This window comes from Protopterus annectens, chromosome 3.part1 (genome assembly GCF_019279795.1).
Source record: "Protopterus annectens isolate FY-2018-M chromosome 3.part1, PAN1.0, whole genome shotgun sequence".
NCBI lineage: Eukaryota > Metazoa > Chordata > Ceratodontiformes > Protopteridae > Protopterus > Protopterus annectens.
Window position 1 is genome coordinate 1,820,796,401 of NC_056732.1, and position 11,730 is coordinate 1,820,808,130.

At 42.2% G+C, this 11,730-nt stretch overlaps 1 protein-coding gene across 1 annotated transcript in view; it reads right to left on the reverse strand.

Annotated features, from left to right (window-relative positions):
• LOC122797884 (zinc finger protein OZF-like) overlaps positions 1–6,191 on the reverse strand; it is a 235,209-nt gene extending 229,018 nt beyond the window's left edge. The window contains exon 1 of the mRNA XM_044066403.1: positions 6,051–6,191. Coding sequence (XP_043922338.1) covers positions 6,051–6,062 — 12 coding nt within the window. The 5' untranslated portion in view covers positions 6,063–6,191. The remainder of the gene's footprint in view (positions 1–6,050) is intronic.
• Between the last annotated feature and the right edge of the window lie 5,539 nt (positions 6,192–11,730).

Below are 11,730 nucleotides of genomic sequence, written 5' to 3' on the forward strand. Positions count from 1 at the left end.
GCCTGCTTTTATCCAGCCTCGTGACAGCAGAATCAGTGTGCCTGACTATGGGATCACCAATTACTAGTACGTTTTTATTTGTGTCTGACAAGTGTATTGATGGACTAGATTTGGGATAATCTGGTGACTTTTAGCTGTTGTTATACCAATATGTGTTGTAGTCATTTGTTTATGAAGCATCTTTTCTTAATTTTTTAACAGCCTTAGCATCTGATAATTTAGATTTAGTTTGTGTAGAATGCTGTGTTACTGTGTTATTCACAGTTTGTGTTAGATGGTGAGACAGTAGCCTTCAGTTTAGTTAAGTACTTGAATCTCTCACAAATAGGCAGTGTCGACCTAAGCAATAATTTATATTTGTGACCGTCAGTCAATTGCTGCACTGCCTGAGTTACGAGGCTGGCAACAGAGGCAGGACTAGCTTGTGGAGCCTCCATTTTAGTCCAAGGTACAAGAGAGAGAGAGAGAAGGTACTCTAAAACAGTATAAACTTGGAACTATATAATATAAAAAATGAATTGAGTTAAATGCAATTTTTATTTCTAAAACTGCTGTTATAGTTATGATTTCTTAAAATAATTAAATAGCTAAATGTGGATAAATAATAATAATTACCCATTTATTAACCAGGTAGGCCAACTGGACATGTTGTCCCTTTTCAGGGGCAACCTGAGTGCAACAGCAAGTTAAGTGACCTGGTCAATGTCAGACAGAAGGCAAATGTGGACTCTGAGGGAATCAAACTCACAGAAACTATAGCTCACAGATGGAACAGCTCCTGGTTTCATAGTATTTAATATAAAATGAATGAATGGAGTAGATGTACTGTATTTAGCATTAAAATCCTGTTATTGCTTTGATACTTAAAATTATTTAATAGCAGAATTTTAACAAAGCACTATAACAGTATGTTAACAATAATCTACCCTAATCAGTTTATACACACAGTTTAAGTTGCTACAGTATCAGTAGTATCAATGACCTAGGTTCCAAGTCACATTTGCATCATACCATCTGTCTCACTACATACCATACATTTCAGCCACAGAACCCGGATCGAAATACAAAAGGTGGGGGAGTATCCATATTCATCAAGGATACTCACACCTCCAGGTTAGTGGCACAGCATGATGCTTCAAAGATCATCCACATGCAACTAACAATGGGCAAAACTGCAATTCAAATTGTAGCTTGCTACAGATCACCCACCATGTCCCAGGACCCCCATTCCACGTTTCTGGAAACACTGGGAAACATAAAGGTCCTACCAAACACCCTAATATTGGGTGATTTCATCTACCCAAACATTAATTGGGAGAACTACTCAAGTACTAACTCCCTTGCCCAACATTTCCTAGAATTTATAAACTCAAACGCCCTGGATCAACTGGTCAACACTCCCACCAGAGGTGACAACATATTGGACCTGGTCATCACCAACATGGGCGACCAGTGTTCCAACCCCTTGTTGATTAGATCTGACCATAAACAAATCACTTTGGATACCCACATTCCGCCCCCACCCCTGGACAAGGAAACCACCATGAAAAACTTTTCAAAAGCAAACTTCACGTTACTTAAGACCGAGGTGGAAAGTTTCAAAGCCCCCATACTAAAGGATAACGCTGTTCAAGCTGCAAAATCCTTTACTACTGCATTCTACGGGCACCTACAAGAATGCATGGATCGTGCTATCCCAAGCAAAACCAAGACTCACTCCTCCAAGAAAAGGAAACCAGTCTGGTGGACCCCTACCATAAACAAGCTATACAGTATTAGGAGGAAACTAGTATAGAAAAGAGTAAAATCCCAAGAAGGGAAGACATCCCTGATCAGTATCAGCAAGAAACTGCGATCCCTCATAAAATCGTCCAAGGCGAGCTTCAAAAGAAAAATTGCCAAGGACTCCAAAGATAACCACAAGGCATTCTTTAGCTATCTAATCTAAGTGGCAATGCTCAGATCTGCTTGGAGTTAGTGCAGAATGGCATAAAATACACTGAACCAACCGATATTGCCAACATCCTGGCAGACAGGTTCAGTACAAACTTCACCCACCTCTCACCCCCAAAAGGGCCCATAACCGTACCAGAAGAACGTAAAGCCCATGAAATCACAGAAACTGAGGTTAAAACAGCGCTCTCCAAAGCCAAAAACACAGCATCAATGGGACGGGTCGGTGTCCTAGTCTGCGTCCTACATGAGCTCAAAGACAAACTAACCCCTCACCTAAACACACTGTTCAAACTCAGCCTTTCCACAGGCTAAATACCCAGAGTGGCGCACAGCAATGGTTATTCCACAACAGACCCCAGGAACTATCGCCCTATAAGCCTGACTAGCGTGGTCTGCAAGGCTATGGAGTGCATCATCATGGAATTCATTAACAGAGACATTGGGAACCTCCAAACAATGGACCTTACCAAGTTCGGCTTTGTTAAGGGCAGATCATGACTCCTAAACCTGATGGACTTCTTTGAAACAGTTGCCAAGGCTATAGACGAGGGAAAGGTGGTACACACACAGCCTACCCAGACCCCGTAAAGGCCTTCGACCCATTCCCCATTCTGGTATTATAGACAAGCTCACCAGCCTGAAGATAAACCCCTATGTCACAAGATGGGTTGCCAATTGGCTCATGGACAGATCCCACATGGTGAGAGTTGCGGGAGCTAGGTCTGACTCTAAACCGGTTACAAGTGGCATTCCCCAGGGCTCAGTCCTAGGACCCCTCCTGTTTGGCATATACTTCTCAGATGTACAGGCAAGCACAGGAGGACTATGGCTGACCATGTTCGCAGACGACTGCAAACTAGGGCTATAACTGACTCTCTGGCTGACACAAAAGAGTCTCACTGAGACGGATACCTGGTGTCAAAATCATGGTCTCAAGCTAAATGCCAAAAAGTGCATAGTCATCCCCTTTGGAAAAAACAAAGTACCCACAAACTACTACATAGGTGGTAGTCCTCTAAATACGAAAACATAATAAGGGATCTGGGGACCCAAGTACATAGTAATCTCTCCTTTGATAATCATATTGCCAAAATGGTTAGAAAATACTTCTATGTGGCCCACCTAATCACAAAAGGGTTCGCATCCAAATCAAAAGAGGTCATTGTGCCCCTCTACTCATCACTCATCAGATCCATCATAGAGTACAATACCCCATTTGGGATGTACCTTACAAGACACCTGCAACAGCTGGAAAGACCACAGAAGTACCTCACCAAGAGGATCAATGGCCTCAAGCAGATGCCCTATGCAGCTCAACTGAAGAACCTCCAGCTGTACTCGGTGGCATACCTCCTACTCAGAGGTGATCTCTGCCTGACATACAAGCCATGTCCAACCCAGAATTGATGGACATGCTCCACCTAAAGAAAACCTTATCCCCTCGAGCTACACGCTCTAGGGACCTAAACCTTGTTACCACAATAAACAGAACATGCTGGAGGGATAGATTCCTGTCTCAGAGACTTCCCATACTCTGGAACAAACTACCTAGGTATATCAAACAAAGCTCCTCATTGGCACTCTTCAAGAAAAATCTTGATGATTGGATGGGAGATAGGAAATTCACCCCGGGGATCACTTCTGTGGCTCTGCTTGACAGGGGCACAGAAAAATAATTTTCTTGGGTGGCAAAAGCCAGAGTACTGTTTGACTAGGCTTATATAGGCCCTAGGGCCAATAGCCTAGTACCTACCTATGAACAACTTCCAAAACAGACATCTTTTTCAGTGTTGTTAAACATTTTGAAATGCAAAATGTATAGCCTGTTAATGCCACCTCAGCCAGTTGACAGAGAGAGAGAGAGAGGGACCACGAGAGAGTGTGCATGTAGAGAGAGAGAGAGAGAGAGAGAGAGAGAGAGAGAGAGGGAAAAAACATCAGGTAGCAAACCCAGTGGTTGTTTAGTTGATGTAATTCACAGTGAGACAGATGGTATGATGCAAATGCAACTTGGAACCTAGGTCATTGATACATAATCACATCGCCAAAGTGGTCAGGAAATCCTTCTACGTGGCTCATCTCATCACAAAAGGATTCTCATCCAGAAAAAAAGAGGTCATTGTTCCCCTCTACTCATCACTCATTAGACCCATTATAGAGTACAATGCCCCTTTTGATATGTACCTCACAAGACATCTACAACAACGGGAAAGACCACAGAAATACCTCACAAAGAGGATTACTGGCCTCAAACAGATGCCCTATGCAGACAGTCTCAAAAAACTACAGCTTTACTCCATCACATATCGCCTACTCAGGGGCGATCTCTGCCTAACATACAAAGCTATGTCAAACCCAGAGCTGTTGGACATGCTCCACTTCCGAGCTACACGCTCTAGGGACCTAAACCTTGTCACCATAATAAACAGAACATGCTGGAGGGATAGATTCCTGTCCTAGAGACTTCCCATACTCTGGAACAGACTACCTATCTATGTCAAACAGAGCTCCTCATTACCACTCCAAGAAAAATCTTGATGATTGGATGGGAAATGGGAAATTCACCCCGGGGATCACTTCTGTGGCTCTGCTCGACAGGGGCACAAGAAAATAATTTTCTTGGGTGGCGAAAGCCAGGGTACATTTTTTGGCTAGGTTTGTATGGGCCCTAGGGCCGATAGCCTAGTACCTACCTATGAACCCATAGCACTGCAGCATCTATCTACTTATGGCTATAAGGGATCCAATCGTGTATAATAAAAACATTGTGATGGGCATGCTGGACGGGACTTGGGGTTCAAGGGCATCACATCTGTATGCAATGGGGGAGCCCCGTGCACAGCACTAACTGTTAGGGTTGCCACCTTTTCAAACGCCCAAAGTGGGACATTTTTGGTACAAACATCAGATTTTGCAGGCCGAAACATACCCACGGCCAGTACAAAGGACAGAACTTCACTTTTTTGCCTAAATAAAAGCTTATTCTTGTAGCATTTTAGTTGCTTATTCTGTTTCTTATAACACTTAGGTGTTTTAGATACAGAATAACTGTTTTATGCAACTATTACATAAAATATAGGAAATAATGTTGTCCTAAAATCTCAGAACATTTGCAGGACACAACTCCCCAAAGAGGGACTGTCCCTCGCAAAGTGGGACAGGTGGTAACCCTACTACTAACTGTGGTTGATAAATACTTTATTTATATATCTATATCTATATCTATATATATATATATATATATATATATATATATATATATATATATTATATGTAAAAACACACACGCATAAATCAGTTAATACAAACTTGCAAGAATATATATATATATATATATATATATATATATATATATATATATATATATATATACACATATATATAAAAATAAAAACACACACATGCATAAATCAGTTCATACAAACTTGCAAGAGTGTAACATAACAGATAAAATAAGAACACAGGCTTACCATAACTATTTATTTTATTTACTTAGTTAGTTAACATTAACATTTGTTAACCGGGAAAGTCTGACTTGGAACAAAGCCAATTTTCAGCAGAGGTCTAGGGAGAAATGCTCTAGACACTTGCCTTTGTAAAGTGGGAGGAAACCGCAGCACAGAGAGGAAACCCACACGAATGCAGGGAGGACATAGAGACTCCGCAGAGAAGGTACACCAGCCGAGAATCGAACTGGAGAACCTCTTCCTGTGAGGTAACGCTAGCGCTGCACCATCCAAATTGTGTAAAACAATCCATTTTAGAGTTTTATTTATGGATTAGCTCATATTGCCTCTTCAAATCAAATAATTTAATTATAGAAACATGTGTACTACACCTCCCAGTACACTCTGTATCCCTTGCCACCTTCACAATTCTAGTTCTACCCCACAAAACAAAGTGCATCTTTCACAAATAAAAGAACATTTTAGAGGATTTAAAAAAAAAAAAAAAAAAAAACAAAGGTACCCACTTCCTTATCAGTACCATCTGCATTGCTCACAGAAACAAACAAACTGTTTCTCAATAATTACAGGGACAGAAGGTGTCTGTAGAAAGAAAGCAGGTTTTGTCATCAGCAAACAAGTTCTTACCTCTAAAATCATGATCCCTGGTTCAGCCTCCAAGTGTTGTTTGTAAGGACTAAAAATCTGACAAATGAAAAAACATTTACAAAAATCCAGACACTTCTGAAACTGCCTGCACAAGTAGCAGTCTACCTTCAACAGCTTTGCAGGAACTTGGCCCTTAACTTCCTGTTCATCTTTGAAATGAGTCCCTACAGCAGCTTAGGTGATTAATATTCATGATGTAAAGCTGTGATGAATGTGTAGGGGAGGAATTTGTTTAAATATTTAATGAGATAGCAGGTGCATAAAACTTCCAGCCCACTCATCTAAGGAAAGTATGCTGTACTTAGTTTAGATCTATGCACTTTCATAGCTCACAGCCTTTTACCTCCAAAGTTGGGGATAAATCCAGAAATAATAAGCAGAGATACTTCTCATAATATTAGTACTGTTATTAATTAGAGGAACTAACAGAATAAGAGAATGTAAATTAATGTGCATTTACTGAACTGAAACCAGTCTATAATTATTGTCATTATTTAAAAAGTGTTTCCTGCCACATATTCTTGCAAAATGGAAAGTTTTTAGGAAAAAAATAGGAGGAACAGATCAAAATTTTGAGTCAAAATCAGGGACAGTTGAGAGGTATGCATGTTCAGTATATTTACATTTTCCTTCAGACTCCCATCATGTGTGCTATTATTTCTAGACTATGTCTTACATTGTAATAGCTCTGCTGTCACTGTTTCAGATGCTTTATCAGATTAGGATCAGTGTGAACATGTATCAGGAGGTCTTAATGTCGATACAGATTACAAAAGTGCACAAGGAGTTCTTGTACTGTACTGTATTGCCTATATAAAAAAAAACAAGGTTCACTCATTTTTCCTTCATCTACCACTGATCAGAGAAACATAGGATACTAGCAAAATATGACGACCATTTGTCCCATTTTGTCTGCACATTCCTGTTCCTTCTGTAAAAGTTGCAGATAATTCATCTTATAAATGTTACCATAATGTTGCAGTATTCTTTGCAATAGAGATCCCCTGCCAGGGGTGGCCCAATGTCTGGGCAGTACACCAAAGCCTTTAGGTTGCCTATGGTATGCTATACATCATACGTATGCGCCCTGCATATAGTGTAGGGCATAAAGGTGATGTCAGATATAAAATCCTCAGAACTGAGAACAGCAGTAGTAATGCCAGTCCAAGGTGTGATGTATAGCATACCATAGGCAACCAGGTGCAACTAACCATAGGCAAAACTGCTTTACAGTTTGTAGCATGCTACAGACCACCCTCTCAAACTCAGGAACCCCACACAGCCTTCCTGAAGACACTGGAGAGTATGAATGTCTCTCCAAATACCATAATTTTTGGGAGACTTCAACTACCCAAACATAGACTGGGAACATTACTCAAGCCCCAACACCCTAGCCCAAAGGTTCCTAGAATTCATAAACTCAAATGCAATGGAACAACTAGTCACCATTCCCACAAGAGGAGACAATATACTAGACCTGATCATCACAAACATGGGGACAAAATGCTTCACACCGGAAGTATATCCCTCTTTGGTAAGATCAGACCATAAATTAATCTCACTGGAAATCCACATCCCGCCCCCACCCCCTGCACAAAAGAACTTCTTAAAAGCCAGTGAAGAACTTCTCAAAAGCCAACTTCACACTTCTTAAGACTGAAGTGGTATCCTTCAAGGCCCCTGGGCCAGTGGAAACCACAACCCACACTGCTGAATCCTTTGCAAATGCCTTCTATGGGCACCTTCAAGAATGCATGGATCATGCAATCCCAAATAAAACCAAGACCCATTCCCCCAAAGGCAGGCGCCCGGTCTGGTGGACCCCAGCCATAAACAAACTTTACAACAGGAGGAGGAAGCTACTACATGACAGAGCAAAATCCCTAAAAGGGAAGGCATCTCTGATCAGTACTAGCAAAAAACTACGATCACTCATAAAATCATCCAAGGCCAACTTTGAGAGAAAAATCGCAAAAGACACAAAAGACAATCACAAGGCCTTCTTTAGCTATGTTAGAAACCTGGGTGGAAACTCCCAGATATTCTCAGAGTTAGTCCAAAATGACACAAAATACATGGAACCCACCGACATTGCCAACATTCTGGCAGACAGGTTCAGTGCAAATTCCCCCCCCCCCCCAAAAGGAGAAATAACTATCCCAGCAGAGGGTAGCCTCCCTAACATCTCAGATGCCCAGGTGAGAGCCGCCCTCTCTAAAGCTAAAAACACAGCATCAATGGGACCGGATGGTGTCCCGGGCTGTGTGCTACATGAACTCCAAGAGGAACTAAACCCACACATAAGGCTGCTGTTTAATCTTAGCCTTACTACAGGATACGTACCCAAAGAGTGGCGTACGGCAACAGTGGTCCCACTTCACAAAGGCTTCTACGGACCCTGGAAATTACCGCCCCATAAGCTTGACGAGCCTGGTCTGCAAAGCTATGGAGAGGATCATTATGGAACTCATAAACAAAGACATTGGGGACCTACAGACATTGGATCCTACCCAGTTTGGCTTTGTCAAGGGCAGATCCTGCCTTTTGAACTTGGTCGACTTTTTTGAAATAGTCACTAAGGCCATTAATGAGGGTAAGGCAGTTCACACAGCCTACCTTGACCTTGCAAAAGCCTTTGACACAATACCCCACTCGGGCATCATAGACAAACTCACCAGCTTAAATGTAAACCCATATGTCACAAGATGGGTTGCAAACTGGCTCAAGGACAGAACCCACAGGGTCAGAGTTGCTGGAGCTATGTCAGACTCTAAGCCAGTCACAAGCGGTGTCCCACAGGGCTCAGTCCTGGGACCCCTCTTGTTCGGCATTTATTTTTCCGAGGTACAGGCAAACATAGGAGGATTGTGGCTGACAAAGTTTGCAGATGACTGCAAACTGGGTGCCATAATTGATACTCCAGCGGACACAAACATCCTTCAGAGAGGCCTCATAGAAACAGATAATTGGTGCCAAAGCCATGGCCTTAAGCTGAACGCCAAAAAATGTATAGTCATACCCTTTGGGAAAAACAAGGTACCGACAAATTACCACATAGGTGGTAATCCATTAAGTACGGAAGAGGTAATCAGGGACCTAGGGACCCAGGTTGACAGTAACCTCTCATTTGACACTCACATTGCCAAAGTGGTTAGGAAGACCTTCTATATTGCCCACCTTATCATGAAGGGTTTCACATCTAGATCAAGAGAGGTCATTGTGCCCCTGTACTCTTCTCTTATCAGGCCAATGATTCAGTACAATGCCCCATTTGTGATGTATCTCACCCGACACCTGCAGCAGTTGGAAAGACCCCAAAAGTTCCTCACCAAGTGGATAAAGGGTCTTAAACATATGTCATATGCTGCCCGACTGAAGAAACTCCAGCTCTATTCAGTCGCATACTGCCTACTCAGAGGTGATCTGTGCCTGACGTACAAGGCCATGTCCAATCCGGAATTAATGGACATGCTCCACCTCAGAAAATCCAAATCCATCAGAGCCACGAAAACAAGAGACTTAAACCTCAACACAGAAATTAATAGGACGTGCTGGAGGGACAGATTCATAACCCAGAGGCTCCCTACACTCTGGAACAGAATCCCAGTCCATGTTAGGCAGAGCCCCTCACTGACTCTATTCAAGAGAAATCTCGACGAGTGGATGAGAGATCGTAGGTTTACCCTGGGGGTCATCTCTGTGTCACTACTAGACAGAGGCACAGTTAACTAAACCCTAAAAGGGCGTAGTATTCTCATCCTAAGGGGTGGTGAAAGCCACACACACTCTGGCTAGGCTTATAAATGCCCTAGGGCAGATAGCCTAGTACGAACCTATGAACCTATGAACCTATAAGGATTAGAGAGGTAACAAGTACATCTAGAAGATCAAAGGATCAGAGGGAGGAGGGAGGGAGTAAATACTGCAACACTGAAGAGAAGGACATCTGCAGTTATGGTAAAATCTTATACAACTGTACTATGTCCTTCCATTTCACTGTTGCAGTATTCCTTACAATAGGGAGAGTGCAATAGCTCAGGAAGGAGAGAGGGAGGAGGAAGGACCAGCAGAGCTCTCTAGGAACCCATGAAGGAAGGCCCTAGCAAAGCCAGCTCTAGGTCTGGATATCATATCCAACTTATACTGCTTGGTAAATGTACGCAAAGATGTCCAGGTAGCTGCATCAAGAAGAGAGTTAGTATCTAAACCCTTAAAAAAAGCACCAGAAGAAGCTACAGCCCTAGTAGAATGAGCCTTAACAGAAGAAGAAAGGTTCTTACAATGAAAGGAATATCAAAAAGAAATGGCTTTAGAAATCCAAGAAGAAATAGTTTGCTTGAAAACAGACAATCATAAGGATCTAGGATGAAGGAAACAAAGAACTGATAAGATTTATGAAAAGTCTTAGCTTTATCCAAACAAAATCTGAGTTGTCTAGACACACCAATGTGTGCAGCATCGTCTCACTAGCAGACTGCGGAGAATGCAAAAAGTGAGCAAATAAATAGACTGATTAAGAGAAAACGTATTCACCACTTTGAGCATAAAAGAAGGATTAGTAGAAAGGGACACCCCGTCCTTATGGAACAGTAGAAAAGGAGGACAAGCCATAAGGGCTTGAAGTTCACAGCAAGAGGTTCTCCGGTTCGATTCTCGGCTGGGGTGCCTTCTGTGTGGAGTTTGCATGTTCTCCCTGTGTTCGCGTGGGTTTCCTCCGGTACTCCGGTTTCCTCCCACATTCCAAAGACATGCATCTGGAGCATTTCTCCCCGGGCCTCCGCTGAAAACAGGCTCTGTGGAACCTAGTCGGACTTTCCCGGTCAACAAATGATAAATAAAATAAAATAAATAAAAGTTCAAAAACCCATCTGGCAGAAGTAATGGTTAACAAAAGTACAGTCTTCCAAGAGCAATGCTGTAAGGAAGGTGAAGCTGCAGGCTCAAAAGTAGCCTGGATCAATTTTTTTCCAAAACAAAATTAAGATCCCAAAGAGGGGGGACATCTTTCCTGGGAGGTCTAATATGAAGGATGCTTTTAAGAAACTGTTTAGCTTCAAATCTAGAAGCTAAAGAAAGTGATAAAGGCAGACAAGCAGAAAGAGCTGATAAGTGGGCCTTAATAGAAGAATAAGCCAACCCAATATTGAGCAATTCACACAAGTAAGAGAGAATCAGAGGAACAGCCACAAAAAGTGGATCCAGGTTAAGAGAAAGGAACCAAACAAAAAACATTTTCCATTTGGATAAGTAGGATTTCCTAGTTTTAGGTTTCCTAGCTTCCTGCCGGATCCTAAGCACATCCTCAGAAAATCGTGTCTGTATGGAATCAAAATCCTATCCACCACAATGTCAGTTGAAGAATGGACAGCTGGGGATGAATGACAGATCCCTTGTCTTGAGTGAGTAGATCCACCCTGTGAGGTAACTTTTGATGACTGGCCTTAGCTAAATGCAGAAAATGAGGGAATCAATGCTGTCTCTACCAAAAGGAAGTCACCAGCAAGATTTTGGGAGTATCGTGTTGTATTTTGAACAGGACTTTTGGAATGAGAGGAAGGAGGCAAAGGCAGAAAGAAACATCCCCTTCCAGGAAAAAGAAAGGCTATCCAGCTTCCAAACCAGAGGACTTGGGACTCTAGTACAAAAAAAGAGGAAGTTG